Raw genomic sequence first — 22,070 nt, forward strand, 5'->3', positions numbered from 1 at the left:
TACTAATAATCAGCTTCATTCTTAATTCCAAGAAGTCACTACCTAAAATTCTATTTTGAAATGTGGAAGAGTATAAATAAATATAGAAAATATAATGCCAACTAGTGCAGGGAAAAATAGGACAAGTTCATTCTCCGAGTTGGTCACTCAAATATAATAAAAAGAAACATATATTCATTTATTTACACAACAAATCATTGCTGTGGGCTTAGTATTTGCCAGGCACTATATGTGAGTCACTGGATACCTAGTAATGAGGAAACGCACAGACGTGCTCTCACATGCTCATACACACAGCCACTGCTTTTCATGAAAGCCAGCAAAACCCTTACTGTGTTAGACATTCACATAAATATGAAACACCTCCTCCTTAGAGAAAATTCTTTCCGCATAGGAAGCTCTAAAATCTAACAAGGTCAGGAAAACACCAGGCTTTCCAGAGAACAGGGTCGTGCCATGGGTAAAGTGACTGTCTGTACTGTGGCTCTGACGTCTGCTTGAGTAACCCTGCAAAACTGCTGTTTGTACAGTTCCCTTTTTTCTCACGCAAAGGTAAGCTAACAGGTTCACATCGACCACAGCTGTGGCTACATTCTGCTGCACTGAACTCTGAAACTCGGTAGGACACATGCCAACTTGGAAAACTCCTATAGCCCACAGGAGGAACTCAAGTGTTAGATGATGAGAAAGCAGTTTCTGCCAAAATTACTACTTCATATAGCTTAAAGTAAAACACAAAAATCCTGGCTAAGACAATCTTGTTCAAAAATCTCGTGTGCTTTGTAAAAATTCCTCAAATCACTTTTGGGATCTTTTTAGAGAAATCAAGGGCTGTGCTGCAAAAGGAATGACAGAAGCGGTGTTTTCAGCAGCCTGTGCCTTCCCGTTGCAGCAGCACCGGAACACATCGTGAGTGTTTCGTGCACCTCTGATTTACAAAGTTGGAGCTACAGCTTAGGCCTCTGGGCCCACGTAGATAACTAAAATGCTGTGAAATGAAAATTTTGATTTACCATAATTACATTCAAATATCATCAGAATTAAGTTTGTTTTTTCCAGAGACAAGGACTGCACTCCTCATATTCAAGGATAGCACGCGCACGGCTCTGTTCCCACGGTGCCAAAGAGCAAGGAGTCAGCAATTTCTTTTGCTGTTTTAACCAAATAATACTAGGGAACCAGGATCTAGAAAAACCTCCTAAGGCTATGGAGACATTCTAGACAAATGGGTGCCTCGTCTCTTTCTAGTTCTGTTTCAGAAAGGCTGCCCCAGAGCACCACGGCTGTGATCGGGCGCGCTCACGTCAGAAGCTCTCCCCCAATACGCTAACCTCAGTCCCATCAACTGCAATTTGGACTCTTGCCCTTGTTTCTTTCCTATTGAAGAGAAAGTGTTGCTCTCCCCGGACCAAACCATCTCAACTTCCTTAACATCTTCGTGGCTCTGTGTCTCCTAGTCCCTCCTCCCGCATTATCTCCTAAGTTTCGAATGCTGAGCTCAAAGATTATTTTAGCTCAGCTAGATTTATAAATCTCTCTGTACATCTGGAGCATTTTCAATAAAAGCTATCCCTGTGAAAGTGGTTTCTGATTCAGCAGGAATGCTGTTAGAGGTTTTGAAAGAAAAAGTTGCAGTAAATGAACAAAAGAGTACGGTAGACAAATTCAATTTTATCTTTCAGAGTATGTCACATATCATATCACAAATCCCATTGGTGTCTAAGAGGTGCACTGTAAGCTCTGAGGTGCCTGACTGTCACCCATCGATCACGTGCCACACACAGTGCAGTCAGTGGCACTGAGACCACCACGCCTCCCTGCACTCAGCGGGTTTTGATGGATCTAGTACAGTGAAGCAGACTCAAGAATCCACGACAGTCAAAGCTGGTTTAAAATTGTTATAGTCTTGTTTTTTCCTCCAGCACAGAAATTAACTCAAATAAAGCTGAGCAATTATTTAACTGGGTAAAAAAAACCTTAGTAAATCAGAATTAACTTGAAGAACACACACGGAAATGTGGTAGTATGAGGCTTAGTTAGCACTTTCCAATAAGCAGATCACCGAGCCTTCTCTGAGCTGATGAGTCCACGATCTCAGAGGTCACGAACACCAGCATGGTTTTTCAGAAAAAAATCAAAACCACAGATCATAGCAGGGAAAGACCCTCTGTTTGGTATGTGAAAGAGCAGGACAATTTAGTTTATCTCTCTTTATATCCACTCACTTAAAAACCGCAAACCTGTCCATTGGATGGATGCCTTTAGAGAAACTATATTCATATGTGAGAAAAATTCCCAGGGGCCTTGGTAAGAATAGTAAGACAGACTCTTCTCAGATTTTAAGTGTCTATTATATTAAATAGCTTATAAAATCCACATCAGTAAAAGGTACTTGATTATATTTCTTTAATAAAAAATTCAATTAAAAACTAATTTCAGTTTTCTTTAAATATTTCATTAAAACTTGATAGAAACATTAATCAAGTCCTATTCCACCCAGTGTGTGGGGAAAGAAGAATAAGTGCTTGTTTCTACGGTGAAAATATCCACCCAGCAGGCCCCTGGCTAAGTCAACAGCAGAGAAGGGAAGGAGAATTTGCACATACTGTAAAAAGGGCACACATTCGTTCTATCTTCTCTGGGTTCCTTGGCCCGCCATTCTTGTTCAGCCTCACCAGAAACCGCTCACTGAAATGTAGGAGAGAGAGACAGAGAAATGTAAGGGACTGCATGCTCCAGAACAAATAAAAAGGGCATTTACAGAGAAACCCTCACAGTGACAGGCAAGCCCCAAAATACATGTCCGGTGGCGCTATTTTTCTTGCCAAGCAACATGCAACGAACACTACAAACTGCCTGATAGGTGTTGCTGTTTACTGCTGCTTGTGGCTCTTATCTCCCTAAAGCTGTGTGCTCCCTGAGGGCAGCAAGGAAGATTGTGTCTTACATTTTCCCCAAATATCCCCAAAGCTCTGGGCATAATTCTAAGCCCATAATAAACATATACATTCTTTGATGTGAATATTCAGGTCATAAAAATATTCATAATACTAGATCCAAAATAATCTACACTACCCAATTTCCATCTTCCTTATAACTCTCGAGAATCATTTTATGGTTAAGAGAAAAATGTTACAGGGACTTACAAAACTTTGGGTGAAAAGACAGAGAAATAATGTATTATAATTAAAGATACAACCAGAATTTAATAGGGCTATTAAAATATTTTATCCCCCAAACAATATAAGATCATTCTTGAGGAATGTCTTCTGGCTCTCTCATCTCCTTACTGGATCTCATTCCCATCCCTTCATCCCAAGGTTCCCTACTAACTATAACAAAAATACTGAGCCATGGGAAAGACAAAGTATGTGATTCTAAAAGTAATTCACTTCTCTTGTGCCTACAGTCATGTATGTACTTACTACACATGTGTGGTGTCAGTAAAAGGGCCAATATTAAAATATTATAGAATGATAAGATATAATATCAACTGCACACGTTGCTCAGTTTGTGTATTCACTTGTTCACTTAGTCAACAAATAGTTATTAAGTTCTGTGAGCTAAACATGAAAATAGAAATGTAAACACAGTATATACAAGAAACTTTTTTTATAGAGTGTGTGGTCCTACGAGGCAGTTCAATAAGCAGAAATGAAGCTCAGAGAAGCTTTGGACCAGACAATAATTGGAGATTTTTCAGCCAGGGGATTAGATGGGAATAAGGGGGGAATGTGCATAGAACACGAAGAAAAAGGGCTTTGGTCAGAATCCCAAGGCACACTGATATTTAAGAAATAGGCAAAAGAAGAACTAGCAAAGCAGACACATAGGGACAAATAGAAAAACAGAAGCAAAACATGGAGGCTGGTGGGAAGCTTCATTAGTCAAGGGAAGAAAGTGTCTGAAAGAGGAGGGAGGGTCAGGGAGGTACAAGGCTACTGAGAACCACATGAGACAAGGACAAAACAGTGCCCACGGGATGTCAAACAGACATTCCTGGTGATTCTGGCAGGAACTGTATTAGTGAAATAATATTATTTAGTGAATAATAGAGAAAAAGGCCAGAGGCCAGTGTGAGGAATAAAAAGTGAGGAGACAGAAATGGTGTCTGGACCACTCTTTAAAGAATGGCTGTGACTAGGTGGGATTTATGAACTTGTAGTTGAATGGGCATGTTGGGTTGAGGTCTTTGATTCAGATGGGATAACCCAAATGTATACACTCAACTGATCACCAATAAAGGTATCAAAATTCAATGAGGGAGCATAGTAGTTTCAACAAATGGTGCTGAACAACCCATATAAAGTAATGAACCTTGATCCTTGCCTACAAAAAATTAACTTGACTGGATGATAGACCTAAACATAAAAGCTAAAAGTATAAAACAGTAAGAAGAGAGAGAAAAATAAAGACAAGTACCTTTGTATATCTTGTTCACATTTGTATTTCCATATTTAACAGAAAAATCTTTGTGATCTTGAATTGTTAAGCAAATATTGTGAATCAGAACAAAATGATAAACTGGACTTAAGAAAAATTAAAACCATTTTCTCTTTGAAAGACACCTCTAATAAAATGAAAGTCAAGTATAGACTGAAAGAAAATATTCACACTCATGTAAGAAAGGACTGAATTGAGATGAGCATATGAAGATCTTTCTGAACTTAGTAATTAGTTAAAAAAAACAGACAAAAGATCTAAACAGACCCTTCATCAAGGAATACACAAGGAAGGCAAATAAGCTCAAGAAAACACCATTAGTCATTAGAGAAATGCAAATTAAAAGCACCGTGAGATACCACTATACACCTATTAAAATGGCTGAAATTAAAGATTAAATATACCAATGGTTGGTGTGAATGAGAGCAATTAGAAGTCTCATGAACTGCTAAGGGGAATACAAAACAGTAGAGCCACTTTGGAAAATAGCCTGACAGTTTCTTATATAGTTAAACATACACTGAACTATATGACCCAACAATTCTACTCTTAGGCATTTACTCAAGAGAAATGAAAACAAAGACCTGTATGTGAAAGTTTATAGAAGCTTTATTCATAATAGTCAGAAACTGTAAAGATGTAAATCTATGAGCAAAAAGTATAAAACTCTCAGAAGAAAATATCAGTATAAATCTTCATGACCTTGGACTATGCAGTGGTTTCTTAGGACACTAAAAGCACAAGTAATGAAAGAAAAAATAGATGATTTGGACTTCATCAAAATTCAAAACTTCTGTGCGTCAAAGGGCACCATTAAGAAAGGGAAATAAAATCTACAGAAATGGGAGAATATATTTGCAAATAATATATCTGATAAGGGACTTGTATCTCGACTATATAAAGAACTCGTACAACTCGACAATAAAGGACACACATTACTTGAACAGAAGTTTCTACAAGGAATATAAACAAATGGTCAATAATGACCTGAAAAGAAGTTCAGCATCATTAGTCATTAAGGAAATGCACATCAAAACCATACCGAGGGTACTACTTTACTTCTACTAGAATGGTTTTAATAAAAAAGTTAGATAATAAGTGCAGACAAGGAGATGGAGAAAATAGAATCATTATACATTGCTGGTGGGAATGTAAAATGGTGTAGCCACTTTGGAAAACAGTCTGGCAGTTTCTCAAAAGGTTAAGCACAGTTTAACATATGATCCAGCAATTCTCCTAAGTATACATACAAGAGAAATGAAACTACATGGCCACACAAAAACGTCACATGAAGGTTCATAGCGGCATTACTGATAACAGGCAAAAGGTGAAAACAACCAAAATATCCATCACCAAATTAATGGATAATCTCAAGATCCATCCATGTTGTCGCAAATGGCGTATTTCATCACGCTAAGCGAAATAAGTCAGACAGAAAAAGTCAAGAACCATACGACCTCACTCATGTGGGATATAAAACTGAAAGCAACAAATGAGCAAGATAAAAAAAGAAGCAAAAACTCATAGACACAGACAACAGTTTAGTGGTTACCAGAGGGTAAGGGAGAGCGAGGGTGGTAGAAGAGGGAATAGGGGGTCAAGCGTATGGTGACGGAAGGAGAACTAACTCTGAGTGGTGAACACACAATGCAATTTATAGGTGATGTATTATAGAAATGTACACTTGAAACCTATATAATTTCACTAACCAATGTCACCCCAATAAATATAATAAGGATTTTAAAAAGAATAAAAAACAAATTAATGGATAAATAAAACATGGTAGCTACAGCTGTACAATGGGATATTATTTAGCCATAATAGGCATGATGTACTCATACATGCTACAATACAGATGAACCTCCACACATTAGGCTGCGTGACAGAAGCCAGTCACAAAAGACCACATTTTGTAAAATTCCATTTCTATGAAATATCCAGAATAGGCAAATCTATGGAGATAGAAAATAGATTAGTGGTTGCCTAAGGCTGGGGGTTTGGGAGGAAATGGGTACTTCTAAAGGATATGAAATTTCTTTTGGGAGAGATGAAAATGTTCTAAAATTGACTGTGGTAATGGTTGCACAACACCAATATGCTAAAAGTCACTGGATTGCACCTTTTGAATGGATGAATTCTATGGTATGTGAGTTATACCTAATAAAGCTGTTGCAAAGAACCAGCAACCAACCTTTTCAGGGATTAATCTTGCTCTCAGATAAAATAAAAATCAGATCTCCAAGATCTGCAAGGCCTTGTGTGGAACATTTGGCGTATCTTCACAGTCCCATCGCACGGGAGCCTTTCTTGCTTACTACTCTCCACACACACACTGGTCTCTTAGACACAAGTTTCTTGAAGAAGCCAAGCTCATTACTGCCTTAGGACCTTTGCATGTGCTGTTACCTCTGCCTGGAATACCGTTCCTTTAGCCAAAATGGTTCAGCTCCTATGCCAGTTTCCCAGAGAAGCCAACTCTGATATTAGCAAAAGCAATACTTCTCCTTCTCTCCCCAGGAGCCTCTCTTCTTTACAGCACTGAGCACAAGGCCATTACTGTCTTTCTTTCTTTGTTTATTATCTTCCTCTTACATGAGAGGATAAATTCCCAAAGGACACGGACCTTGGCTCACTGCTATATTTCTAGTACTTCCAAGAGCTAGGTGCTCAATAAATGTTGAATGCAAGAAAGCGGAAATTCCCTGAAGAACTGCTGCGTGGTACGTGGAAGCTTGCTCACAGAGGTCCCCATAAACTGGAGGGACAGCATCACCATACTCTGCGGAAACGCTGATTAGCCAACAGGGAGCAAAAAGATGGTCGGCACAAAGCAACCTTCTAACTTGGTGGCCCAGGACTGAGAAGCATCCAGCATGTGGGGGCAGAGGGACTCTCCCAGTTGCTCATTAAGATCCATGCTCTCTGTTTCTTCTTGGGCAGTCACACTTCTCAGCCTCCCTTGCAGTCCAACGCGGCCTTGTGACTGAGTTCTAGACATGAAAATGTTGACGATGGAAGTGATGTGTGCCACGTCCAGGCTTCGCCCTAAACGCCTCTTACACGTGGGCGTGCCTTGGTGCTCCTTCCCATTCCAGATGCTTGGAGTGGAGACGACCCCCAGGGCAACCCTGGGGTCACGCACTGGCCATGGCAGAGTTATCCATTAGTCTGAGTCCCTGAAGGATTGTGTGGATGAGAACCACCCTATTTACTGCAAATTCACTCACCCAGTGCTGTTCTACAGGCAATAAATACACTCCTGTTTTGTTTGAGCCATTACACATTTTCTGTCTATTTTTTTTATAGCAGTTGATCTATCCTAATGTGTCCACATGCATATAACAACCACCCAATTAGCTGATAACTTGGTATGTGAGTATAAAACAATTTTAGATGAGCATATCTTTTCAAGATAATTTATTACAATTGCTCTCACCATCACACTACCATTCTCTGTGACTCCCTCAAGGGTAGATATCCACCAGGCAGGCTGCTATTTGGAGCTACTAGGCACCCACAGACAGGGAGGCTATTTGGAGGGGCTCTGGTTCAAAGCTCTGGTTCAAAGACAAAGGGTTGAGAAAGCAAATTTCTGGGGGGACAGAGTTGCTGGCCCTATCAGAACCTAAGAACTTCTCTTGTTCCTCGGTAGTAAAGGAGGCCCCTAAGGCAGTTCTCACAGCGCCCACCTGCGCTTCATGGGTCCACACTCATTTCACCTGACATTCCTCACAATTGGGGAGACATTCAAAATAACTGTTTTTCCATTTCAAAGGGCTCTAGGAATACATATAATTATTTCCTGTTTTGCTAGCTCCCTCAACGGGTATGATAAATAAATGATGCTTTCTGTTAACGGCCAAATATTTGAAAGCCAGTATCTATCCAGTGCTTCCTGATTTGGCAACAACTATTCTGCAAAAGAAGTGTTGGAAAATACTTATTAAACATAGACAGGTTGCTACCCTCTAGGATTTCTCAGAAGTCTAAAATGTTGTTATATGTTTCAAGTACCAATGGCACAGGTGGTATTTGACCCCACAACCTGCTTTGCATAAGGCAATAGGGTCTGTATGAACAGTTCGATAAATGCTGATTGAGTCTATTTACCAACTAGAGCTACAGCAACTATTTCCCAAGGTGTGAAAAACCCTGTAGCCCAGAGGATAAAACTGATTCATGAGATTTTACAAACATCCACAGCTGTACATGAGAGCAACAGGTCAGTTTTTCTCTTAGATAATCTAGATGAGAAAAATGCTAACTCAAGAGACAAAAGAGATGATGTTGAATTCTTACTCTTCAATAGCAATGTTTATGAGAACTGCTCTACATTTAGTTGTCCTTATGTTGAGCTATGAATGAACAATATATGAAGTTACATTCATTTCATATTATTGAGCAAATTCTTACAAATGAATTCCATAATTTGAATCTGTGACAAATTTAGTAGTGTCTTAATTTTCAGATCACTTGCTTTTATGAGAGTTCTAATTCATATACTTCATCACTTCTCCATTGATGGTAATTCATGCATCCCTACAGCAAAAGTTAGGTGACCTGCAATGAGGTGCCAGCCTGTGCCAGGCACTGAGGCAGAGACAGTCTCTCATCCTTAGGGAGGGCATTTCCTGAAGACTGTGTTTGGGAAATACACGCATCCTCTTTAAATAAATTTAGAGGAATTCTCTCAACTGTTTCAGTTTAACCTCATGTTTCTCATTTGGTCGTCTGTGGAGATGAATGCCAACTACTTAGTTATCTCTCTCATGATAAGCTTCCAGATGCTTCAAAACAGGCAAGTAGCCCCATGGTCATACTACCCAACAGATTAGGAAATCACTAATATTTCCTCATAGATTCATTTTCCAATTTAGATCACTTGGCTTTATTTCTCAAGTTCTTCAAGTTTTCCCACTTCATTCTAAAGCAGGAAGAGCAGAAATGCATAAAGGGGTTTCATAAAGGCAAATCAGTGCTGTGGTTTTCAAGTTTATTTTTAGTATCAGCTTTGCTCTTCTTTTCAAAAAAACTTTACACTGTTCACCAACATATGAAAAATTTAAAAGCAGAGGTACTTTAGGGGTGGCCAGTTAGCTCAGTTGGTTAGAGCATGGTGCTAGTAACACTAAGGTTAGTGGTTCAATCCCCGCATAGGACACTGTGAGCTGCACCCTCCTTAAAAACAAAACAAAACAAAAAAACAAAGAAAACAGGGCCACTTTAGTTGAATCAGAGGTGGGGGGAGGGCAGGGGTAGGAATCCTCCCTACCTGGCCTCTCTCCTAACCACCAACCCTGAGAGACTTCAGGGCTCCAAAGAACGTTTCTATAACCACTACTACAATTCAGAGGTTCTTTCCAACCCCCCTCCTTCCTTTTAATTCTTTCAACAAGCATTCATGAACTCCTAATATGTTCCAGAAACTGAGCTAGATGCTGGAAATATAGAAATGAAACGGTCCCTATCCTCAAGGTTCTGTCTATTGGGAGAGAGATACACATAAACCAAAAACTGTAGCACAACGTGAAAATGCTGTAATTGCACAGAAAGGGGCTGACAAGCTCTACTGGGACGAGGGTAGGCTGCCTAAAGGAGATATTGGAACAGATTCCTGCAGTATTGTGAGGCTTCTGGCATTTGGGAAGGGGTAGTCAGAAATGAAGAGAAGGGGATTCAGGAGGAGAGTGCCCCAAATGCACTCTCTAAAGTAAGAGGCAGCTTGTCGGTGGGGAAGCTCAGAGCACAGGTTAAGAGGGCAACTGGAGGCCTGCGGAGTGGTCAAAGGGGCCCTGCAACTCACAGCGGACAAACCCACCGTGTGGACTTAGGTGTATGCTTCTCTAAACTCGGCTATCATCAGGAGTGCCAGCAGCTTATTAAAACTGCAGATTCCTGGGCCCCATCCCAGATCTTCTGGATCAGAACCTCGAGAGGATGTTGGAGGAAGTCCAAGAATCTATATTTTTAAAAAGGTTTCAGTTGGTTGTTAGGATTATTAGCAAGTCCGGAAAACCGCATTATGGGCCTTCGAGAGGCCCTGAACAGCCGTGAGAGGCAATGTTGACTCGTAAGTCTTTAGCAGGATTACTCGGGCTGCAGTGCGCAAGGCAGCCGTTAACAGAGAAAACCCTCCAAAGACAACTGCATAGCTGCGGCAAGCTACGATGCAGCTTGGGGACTGAAGAGAGGTGAATGGATGGGATGTACTTAGGAGACAGAGCTGACTGGATTCAGATGCTGATCAGATGTGGTAGGGTTACCCAGAGATGACACAGAGGAGGGACACATAATGTCCAGACGTGCAGGCTGACGCTGAGGTCTCTGTGGTGTATGCAGGTGAACAGAAAACAGGCAGCTGAAATCCCACTTCTGGCACTCAGGGAAAAGGTCTGTCCTCATCAGCATGCCATGGCGACAGCAATGGCAGCCACTTAATGAGTGTCTTCCGTGTGCCAGGCATTGTTTAAAGTGTTGCTTTTCTTGCTTAATTGCATTTAATCCTCATAATAGGTTTCTCACCTCTGAAGAAAGTGAGAATCAGAGGGGCAAAGTTCCTGGCTCAAGATCAGAAAGTAGAGAGGGAGTCGTGAAGTTGGAATTCTAATCTGAATCTTTTTGAACTCCAAGCCCATGATTTATCTGTATTTCATCTTATGAAACGAGCATTGAAAAAAAAAGTGTGTGGTAGGGGGAAGAAGGATTCCATGGGCAAACGTATCTGGGAAACGCTGCCAACCACATCTTGCCCTAGAGATGCATGGTGAGTGTCTGCATCACACAGGTTCCCAGAGGCGCTGCATGAAGGAGCCCAGCTAGCCCAGGATCCCTAGTACCCACATGGCGCTCCCCAACCCTCCTGACTAGAAAGTCTGTGCCAAGCCCCCGTTCCAGCTCTGCTAGTGGCTTCTAGTCTGCTTGAAGTTCATGGCATTCCTACCCAGGAGACAGAGATGATGGGGCTACACTTTGCCTGATTTGTAACAAGCAGGGACTCTTGAATGACAATCCCCCAAAACAGATTCCTTTCATTTTCTCTAAAGCAAAAGAGACAAATAAGTAAATCTGTTATTGCATATTCTCAAATTGTTATAATAGCATTTTTATAATTATACACCCCCTATAGGGTTTTTTAGGAATCATGCACTTCTCACAAAAATGAACTCACCGTAACTTAATGATCAGTTATGTGGGGAGCTACAGTTGTTTTTACTCTAATGACTTAGGCTCTTACCCCAGGACCAGGCTCCCAGTTCTAACATAAAAAGCACGTGGATGAATAAATGTGGGTACAGTAAAGGTGTGGCTCTGCTGACAGGACAGCACAATGCCAAGGCCATTCATCTTTGCCATCTCCAACAATCAAGTCACAATGCTTCCAAGGACGGTGTACTTCCATGTGGGAAAGTTGGGGTAGGGGGGTAGGGTAGGGCTTTGACCCTGCCTTCTATGTGTTTTGCTAATCACACCTATGGGGACTAAAGAAGTGCCAGTTTTATACTTCTCAGCTGAAGGTCAGCTGAAGGTCAAGTGGTCTGAAGTATTATAGAAAGCAATCGTGCTAGCCCTTCAAGCCAGAAAAGCAATGTTAGAACAGCAGCTGCTTCTCTGTATTCAGGAACAGCTCTTTTGTTTGGTATGGACAAATGTAGATTTGTCCTTTGCAACTTCCCAAGAGTAACCCAAACCTCGCATTTCTGAAAGAAATACTGAACAAATCAATACATGAATGAAGGTTGGAAAAAAACCTATTTAGCTAAGAACTCTTTCATCAAATGTATCGAATGCTACTTCTCAGTTTATCTAACTGTTCTTAGATAAATATATGACCAAGTACTACTGCAGAAAAATACAGCATTTAAGAGCAAATCACTGATAACATGATCTAATGTTTTCCTATTTATCTATTACAATGTTTTCCAATTTATTTACTAGGCAAATGGGAAAGACCTAAACAAATGCTAAAGTGTGCTTGTTCTTTAAGGCCTCATGTAAAAACACTGTTTTGGCAATGATGACATAGAAAAATAAGTGTCTTTTATGAAAGCTCATACTCAATATAATCCAATAGTGGCATTTCCTAATGGATATTCTAGTAACTGAGAATAGATAACCTTAAAGATTCACTCTTTCACTAGTTGGATCTCATTGCAAGTAAAACAAACTTTGAATGAGCAAATATTACTCCCTCCAAGAATTCTATGCATAAGACACCCACAGTCTCCACAGGTAGGCTTTGGAACTTCTCTATAGCACAAGGGAAATGAAACAAACACCAAGGTTTAGAACAGGATGACAGCGATGACCAACCTGTGCCCTACACGTTAGTTTATCAGCACTTTCTCACACAGCACCTCATGTGATAAATGGGAACCTGGCAGGACCACTCCAAGGTTTCGGTAGAAAGAGTATCTTCCTCATCTTGCTCCCCACCTCTCTCATTACACAAACTTATATTGATAATCTTTTATTCTGTGCTTTCCAGTTCTTTGTTCAATATGTGAATATTTTTGTTCTTTTTAATTGCATTTCTTTACTCATTACACACTGCTCAGCATGACAGAGGTATGATCAAAAACTACGGTGCATGTCTAAATAAAAAAAAAATTGTTACAGTAAAAGACACATAGCCATTAATCCCCCTCAAGATATTCTCCCTCGCTTTGAACACACTTATACCATCATTCTTGCCACTTTCTGAAGCAGTTCTGGAAGTCCTCTTTAATGTCGTTAGTTGCGCTGCCGTGGCTGCCTCATTGTCCTGAATCGATTCAAAATGTTTACCTTTCATGGTCATTTTGACTTTGGGGAAGAGCCAGAAGTCACACGGTGCCAAATCAGGTGAATAAGGTGGACGAGGACACACTGTGATGGTTTTATTTGACAGAAATTGCCGTACCAGAAGCGATGTGTGACACAGAGCCTTTCCATTGTCATCACAAAATATAGTGAATGCTGCTTCCGAGTGCCATCCAACAGAAAGGCAGGGATCTTCAATACGGGAAGCAGTGCATCGAACCTTAGTACCAGTGTGTGACAAGTTTCAACTTGTTTGGTGCAGTCAGTTGGGTGTGAGCTATGGTTGAGAGAAGGTGTGTTTTAAAGTGTGCCATAAATCATCCTCCATCATGATAACGCTCCATGTCACACATCGCTTCTGGTACGGCAATTTCTGTCAAATAACAACATTACAGTGTGTCTTCATCCACCTTATTCATTGGATCTGGCACAGTGTGACTTCTGGCTCTTCACCAAAGTCAAAATGATTCAGGACATCGAGGCAGCCACGACAGCGCAACTAAAGACACTCACAAAAGAGGACTTCCAGAACTACTTCAGAAAGTAGTAAGAACAACGGGATAAATGTGTTTGAAGTGAGGGGGAGTATTTTGAGGGGGATTAATGGCAATGTGTCCTTTACTGTAATAATTTTTTTTTATTTAAACACTCACCGTATTGTTTGATCACACCTTGTATATTCACAAATGGAAGAAAAATCATAGTATTTGGCTAAGGTTTTTTTCCTGGGCTGCCACACCACACACACACACACACACACACACACTTCTCTCTCTCTCTCTCTCTCTCTCTCTCTCTCTCTCTCTCTCTCCACCCCCCTACAGATTTGTCCTGTTAAAACTACATAAGTCCTCCCAGGATGCCCCAATATATGTTATTTGTAGTTATTAACTTATTCTGCTGTTATCTATTTATGCTGTTTCTGTGCCTCAGTCTTCTTGTTTAATATATGTCATGAGGGAATTCTGATGGGAATAGCAGAGCTTATAGGAACCAAAACAAACATACAGAGGAGAAACAGAAAAATCTTAATTGTTTCCTGAATGAAAGCTAGAAAATTCAGCCAACCTGAAAGTCAAATAAATATTTAAATCTGTCATACATTTTACTAGATATTTTCTAGGCTTTTAAAGTATAAGACTGAGAAGCTAAGGAATAATTTCAAGGAACAAAAGCAAATAAAGATTCCCGGAGTACTAAACTTTGAAAGTATTTAAGAATTCTAATTTTTTAAAAATTTAAAATACAGGAACAATGTCCACTAAACTACATCAAATTCTTTTTTACTCTTGATTAATATGGAAAATTGGTGATATTATTTTAAAAACAATACTACAGTAACATAGCTAGTAAGGTATAGAGACGAGATTTCAACTCAAGTCTGAATTCTCCAAAGCATGTACTCATTCCAATTGTCCCTCATAATGTGTATTTAAATGGTGAAAATAAGATACAATACTGATCAAAAAGAAATAAAGCAATTTGAAAATAGCTACATGTCTCTAAATATTATATACCTATATATGTGTACAAATGGATACATCTGCGACTACAAAGATTCTCCTATTCTTAATTTTCCTCTTTTGCTTCATGTCTTCCCTTCCTTCTTTTTTTTTTTTTTTTTAAGCGTTTTTCCCAGACCCATCAGCTCCAAGTCAAGTAGTTGTTTCAATCTAGTTGTGGAGGGCGCAGCTCACAGTGGCCCATGTGGGGATCGAACCGGCAACCTTGTTGTTAAGAGCACCATGCTCTGACCAACTGAGCTAACCGGCTGCCCCTTCCCTTCCTCTTGATATCCTGTGCCCATGGACTCAGTCTACCCTTTCTGCCATAGCCCTGAACAACCAGTCCACCAGGTTCTATGCTGTGCTATATAATATAGTAGCCACTAGCCATATGTAGTTATTTTTATTTAAATTTAATTAAAAACAAGTAAAATTAGAAACTCAGTTCTTGTCACACTAGCCACATTTCAAGAACTAAATAGCTGCATGTAGCTAGTAGCTATCATGTGTACTATAATGTTCTACCATATATGGAACATTTCTATTATCCTAGAAAGTTCTATCGGACAGCACAGCTCTACAGGGTCTGTAAGGGGTCACCGAGGCAAAGGGCTCTGTACTACTACATCGCAGCATTGCTCCAAAGTGCAAAATTATAATGCTGACAACTTAGGGTCAGGATATACAGGAGGAGCTTTGGGGCTGGAGGAAAGGTGTTCAGAGTGTCAGGTCTAGGAACGGCACTCTCCAGGGCAGGCATTCCTGCTCTCTACAGCTTAGAAATAGGCATGTGCGAGGCAAGCTGACTTGTAAAACCTAGCAATCAAACACAGATGAGGAAGTCTATGGTCTACACAGATGGGCTAGACCAAAATTCTGTAACCCAGGAGCATAGGGCCCAAGTGAGAAAGTCTGAGATGTCAATGGCCAGGGATCTGGGGCAAAAATCCAGAAAGGACGACATAAAGACCTGCCAGGGAGCAGGTCCCATGTGGCCTGCCCTTTGGCCCCTTCTAAACCTTGTGTTGAGAGTGGAGCAGACCTGAAACCCAAATGTGTGCACAGAGCACTTGCAGCTTCATGAAAGAAGGTGTACTAAGGTCAGGGACCTGCTCTACCTGTGCTTGGAGCTGGGACAAGACAGCCAGATATTTGTGCAGACTTGGGATGGGATGTGGCAGTTTTTGAAGCTCTGATCAGTGCAGGCTGCATAGCATTTTTAAGGAACTACAAGCTCATCTCTGCATTTAGAATGTTGCAGCAGTTGGCACAAATTCAGCGCACATGTTAAGACAGGCTTAGCCATGTCTGGCCTGCCAGCGAGGGTAGTGTAGTGTATGTGTTCTTATAGCACAGACATAGAGTTTACCTTCCCCACTTACTGCATGTATTACCTATAGACTGAGGTGGGCCATAAATGGACAAGCATCTTGGGAAGCCCAGGCCCTTTGGGAACATGTCCAAGTATCCTTCAGTAGCCTCCCATTTCTAGGCACTCCAACCGCCCGCCAGCCTATCTACCACCCCAGATACATCTTCTGCAAACGGCCTGAAGCACATGACTTCCTTTCTTAAAAGAGAAATCTTCCATGTTGCCCCCTCTCTGTAGATGGAGCCCACAAGCCTCCACCTGGCAGTCCAGACCCTCCATATCCGTCCTCTCCCTGCCTTCCTAGTTCCCCTTCTTCCCTCTATATATCTTGTTTCAGGCCAGATGGGCCTGCTTGTCTTTCCCTGAAAGTGCTGTTCTTTGCCAAGTGCATCCTGCCTCCCCACTTCTCTCTGCTGCTCAAACCCTGCATAACCTTTGAGGCCCAGCTCAAACATGTGGTGTCATGGCTTTTGTGACCCCACCAATCAGAAAAGACCTGTTCCTCCTCTACCATCTAACCATGGACGCAGTGACATGGACAGGCTAGCATTAGACCTGGCTGTGTACATATGTGACGCCTTCTATGTGCAGAAAAGAACAAAGTACGCCGGAGACTGCCATCCTTAGAAAGCCCTGTTTGCAAGGCTGGCCTGTGGCTGGCACCTGGGAATTGGCTCTCAGTGTTCCCAGCAGCTATGGGTGGGTTCACTGTGCCGAGACGGTCTGTGTGAACCATGTGGTCTATGCTGAACACCTGCTTCCCTTCTGGGAATTTCGTACATGCAAAGCACAGAGTGCCCCCCTGACAGCCCCCAAGAAACAATGGGTTCTGGGTCTCTAACGGGCTCCCTGGAGCAGAAACACTGCACACATGTTGTGGCATTTGCACTGCTGGCACAGTGTGCTGTGTGACCCTCACGTGTGGAAGACAGCCTGCGCATGGATTCCTCCACGCTCGGTGTCCTCCCTTACGATCCGGCTGCATAGCCTTGCTCTACGGCTGTCATCAGTCTCAGCCAGGGGCTTACGCTGAGCCCCACGAGACCTTCTAGTGAATGACCACCAGGGGCTGTCCTGAGATCTCCAACACGTCCTTTACATCCCGAGCCTCGTCTGTAAAGCAGCAGGAGCTGTATCTCCTACGTCTCTGCAGCCATCACAGAATCAAGCACAGAGGCTTACAGTTTATAGAGACATACTAAATAAAAAGAAGCCTTACCTAATAAAGTCTTCTTGACTTCTAATGACTTTATGTTTATAAGGACAACACAATTAAAATACCGAGGTAGCTGAGAGCAAAACGAGAAGTAATAAAGGGGCAGTTTTCCCTAAAGAAGGTTCCTATCTGTACACACAGCTTTTTCCTGCTTTAAAGGCTCTCAAGGGCTTCACAAAACTAAATGAATATCCTGAATGTGCCTGCTGCTGCCACAGGGCTCTGATGACATCTGAGCTTGATGGGATCTCTGCTATCCTGCCACCCAGGCAAAACGGACAGAACTCCTGCCACTCAGGTCCCAGGAGAGGCTGCCTGCCGGGTGCCCAGCGAAAGCAGGGCCTCTGTGGTGGGAAGAAGCTTCGCAGTGGCAACGACCTTTCTTTGCCCTCCTGTCTTTCAGAAATCCAACTAAGGCATATAAAACACTGATGCTTGGACTCAAGAGCTAAACTCGGACACATATAATAACGACGACAATTGTCAATAGTTACTGAGCTTCACCATCTGCCAGGGCCTTTTCTAGGGACATGACATGTATTATCCCTTCGATGAAGTAGGCACTACCACTTCACAGTTGAGGAAAGGAACGCACAGAGGGCTTAAGCAATCCAGCTTATCTGGCAGCACTAACCATAGCAAGGCAGGTAGGCTCTAGCAGGAGTGTCAGTTCAGAGAGTTTAGGACAAGGGCAAGGCCAGACCGCAGAGGAATCCTGATGAGTCCTGATTTACAGAGTAGGGCTGGTATTGGGCACGTACCATGGGTGGGTTGAATTATCCTCAGAAGCCGTGGATGAAGCCACAGACTGGTCATGGCTGACCACACCTGGGTCAGGAGTAGGGTGTGGAGCCAGAGTAGACAGATGCGATGAGACAAATGCCAAGGCACAGGTCCTAAGACAGCACAGGGACTATCCCAGGGGTAGGTCTTCTAAGTCCTTACATGGGAGTTTTCAGCCTGGGGTCAGACATGCTTCAGAAGCTGTGTGTACCCTCAGAAGCAGGATGGAAAGTGGTATGGGTATGTCTGTGTAAACATGCAATCTGCCAAGGAGAGAGCATCAAAAGGTCCTCGGCTTCTTCCCCCTGGTTTACTTCTGTGTCTTCACACATCTATGAATCTTGCTGGCCCATGTCAGACGCCAAGATGCTGTAGGCAGTGCGAAGTTGACCACCAGCTGATTCCTTCACTTCCTCTACAGCCATACTTTTTGACCTCTGACCCTATACAAATGCCACCCACCAATTAAGATGAACTAGGTTAACTGCTCCTCTGAAGTCATCCGTAGGGCTCTCAGCCTTATCAATGTGAGCCTTAATATAGCCTACACTTTTTTTTTTTTTTTGAGGAGAGTACAACTCACAGTGGCCCATGCAGGGATTGAACAGACAACCTTGGTGTTATTAGCACCACATTCTAATCAACTGAGCTAACCGACCACCCCACATTTCTTAACGGAAGTAAAAAAACTGTTTCAGTGCAAAAATTCAGGCAAACTATTTAAGAAGTAAAACAACTTGTATTTCAAGGTTCCTGAAGCAGATACATGTTTAGTTTTGATCTCAGTGTTTTCCTCAGCTTTTCTCTTAAACCTGGACTCCTGATGTGCTTCCAGTGATATAATATTCTGGTACCAAGGATCTATCTCAGGGCCTTGCTGATAGAGAAATCTACCTGTTGCTTTTTTGGAAGGGATCGTGAGCAGTCACCAGATATAGATCTCTAGGCTGCTGGATCTACGCCTATGACCATTAGGTCCCGGTAAAAGTTTCTGATTTCTATCTCTTTCTGATACTGCAAAATGCATGGCTATTCTCCAATGAACACCTGTGGCAATATGTTGTAATGGAAATAAAGCAGGGTGGCTTCATGAATCCTGGACTGAACACTAGCAAACTGTTAACCTTAGAGTTAATGTAGGAACTGAATTAAGTGACATATGTAAAGCTCCTGGCATGGGGCTTGGTACATCCCATGTATTCAAGGAGCATTCACTCCTGTCCCTTTCTATCCCTCATTCCCCAAGAAGAACAATCCAAACCTTTACATTTCTAATTAAGCCTCATAGGAATATTAAAATCATTGGACATAAATGTCTTCCAATTTTCTTCCAAATCTGTCACAGCCTAATTCAACTTATTTGTGATTGCAGACATTTCCATCCCTCCACCCCAGTCCCTTCTATTTCCAACGCTCTCCTCTAAAAGCCTTTCCCCAGCTGGCCCTTCTCCTTTTCCAACAAACTTCTTCAGCAAGTATTCTCATCTCTGCCTCTATATTCTGGCACTGTCCACACATGCCTCGACTAACTGAGGGTTCGTTTCTTCTTATCTGATGGCCTAAACATTTTGTTGAAATGACAATCTCCCCAATGGCCTCCAAATGCATTACCGTCATTGTCTCAGTGCTCTGCAGCTTCTGGCATCAGTGATGGCACAGGACAGGGCCTCCTACCCCATCTCTGCCCTTGAAATGTTTCCTTTGTTGGCTTCTGCTGATTCTTCTGACTATTCCTTTGCGGTCTACTCAGATCTTCTCCTAGTTCTTTAACTCAATTCTTTCTCAAAATATTCCCCGTTGGTGATCTGACCCCCGATTCTGACTTTAACAATCACTGAATGCTGACCCCTAAACCTCTGGTCTGGACTTCTCTCTCTCCAGATCAATGATTGCAATCTTTGGGCAGTTGTAACCCTCCCGCCCCCTTTTAAAACCTCTACAGTACAAATTCCATTAATTCCCCAGGGTTCTGTGGCATTTCCAGTATGCTGGCTGTAATACCACCCCTTTCTTTTGGAACACAACTGAGTGAGGTTCAGGGAATTCATGGGCCTGCCAAATTCAGGGACCAAAGAGGTCCAATAAATTAGTAACTTAAGTGATCAGTTGATTGAGTAGCAGTGGGAATTCTGTGGGTAAAGGCCCAGCAATTGTCAGTTCCTGGGAGCCTATAGGGAAAGAAGTGTTTAGAGCTGTGCTCCTCAAACTTGACTGAGCAGATGAACCCTCTGCGGATCTTATTAGAAATGCATATTCTGATTCAGCACTTGGGAGGAAAGGACTGTGATTCTCAACTTTTCATAAGCTCCAAGTTTTGATGATACCATCTGTGCTTGGATTAAACTTTGACAGGACTATCACGGTAAGTGCAAGGTTTGACTATCACTGATCGTCCACAGGACTATCATTGTAAGTGACTTGTTAGGCCACTGTGTGCTGTGTAGGGAGCAAATCTAAGTATCTGTTGGGTGTGAAGGATGAACAGGTATATTAGATCAGTACTGCAGGTGCCTGTGTGGGTCCAGTGATTCATTTGGGGTCCTGCAGTGTCTGAGTATCCCGTTACTGGGAGTCTGATTTGCAGTTGAAAGGGTGTTGTGAGCAACTCTGGAGTCCGGAAGGATTAGTGATTGGGATATGTGCATAAATGTCTGAGAAGTTTAAGAGTTTCAGTGATTGTAAAGCTTCTAGTGATAGTATTTGAGGGCCAATGCAACTGTGTTCGGAGGTATTTTAGAGGTCATTGGCTGAGGAAGCCTCTTGAATTCAGAAATTGAAGGAGATTTATTGGGGCATCAGTCATGAGAGGCTCAGTACTGAATAACCTGAAGGCTCAGTACCATCTCTTTCGAGAGGTCTCCCTAAGCGCCTTATTTTTAAAAGTGCCATGTCCTATTTCTGTAATTCTCAATTGCTTCATTTTCTTCAAAGTAGCTATATCTTCCTGGTTTTAAGTATATATTTATTTATTATCTGTTTTCTCTAGAATGTAAACAACAAGACGGGAGGGATTTTCTCTGTCTTGTTTTGTGCTGAATCCCTGGTACCTGGAACAATGGTAGGTGTACAATGAGTGTTAAATAAATCAACGAGAGAAATATTGTAACTTCAAATCTCTAATTTATAAAAAGTAAATAATTTTCAAATCAGTACTATAACTGTATTACTAAAAATTATTTCTAACACCCTCCTACTCCCTTCTGGACATAGTAGCTCTACCCGAAAGCCAACAGATTTGAAATTCCTGAAAAGGTGAAGTGATTAAAAAGTACAAATTGCCAGTTATAAAAATAATCACAGGGATATAAAATACAGCATAGAGAATACAGTTAATAATGAAATAACTACCATATTTTGCCATGTATAAAGTGCTCCCATGTATAATGTACACCCATATTTTTGGCCCAAACTTTCAGGGGTAAAAATCGTTTTAATTTTTTAATTCGAATATTTATTTGTTTATGTTTAGGTACTTGTTTTTGTATTATAAAGGAATTTTAGTGTTTATTTTTTAACATATTATGTACAAGAAATGTTATGTAACAAATAATTACAAAACACAAGAACAGATACAAGGTACAAGAAATTTTATGTATCAGCAACAAATGTATGATATTTACACATCATAGAAGGCCAAGAACTCTTGTCGTTACAAGTTCGTCATAAATTCAACAAAACTGAGGATCTTATTCCAGGGTACTATTTTGCATACAGATATCGTTATTGATTTCTAGAGTTATACTTTTAACTCATAAGCATAAATAAAAGAATTAAAAACATTTATATAGATACAGAATTAGTACTACCTATATATAATGTGCATCCTTATTTTTTCCCTCATGAATTTGGGCAAAAATGTGTGCATTATACATGGCAAAATACAGTACGTAGGGTATCACATGGATACTAGACTTATCGGGGTGATCATTTTGTAAATTATATAAATGTCTAA

General features: G+C 41.4%; 1 protein-coding gene across 10 annotated transcripts in view; it reads right to left on the minus strand.

Moving 5' to 3' along the window:
• Positions 1-22,070, minus strand: part of DOCK3 (dedicator of cytokinesis 3) — a 292,122-nt gene that overhangs the window by 116,173 nt on the left and 153,879 nt on the right. For all 10 annotated transcript variants that reach the window (XM_074312252.1, XM_074312255.1, XM_074312249.1 and 7 more), the window contains one exon: positions 2,607-2,688. In XM_074312252.1, the coding sequence (XP_074168353.1) occupies positions 2,607-2,688 (82 nt within the window). The remainder of the gene's footprint in view (positions 1-2,606; positions 2,689-22,070) is intronic.

Source organism: Rhinolophus sinicus, linkage group LG10, assembly GCF_036562045.2.
Source record: "Rhinolophus sinicus isolate RSC01 linkage group LG10, ASM3656204v1, whole genome shotgun sequence".
NCBI classification, from domain to species: Eukaryota; Metazoa; Chordata; class Mammalia; order Chiroptera; family Rhinolophidae; genus Rhinolophus; species Rhinolophus sinicus.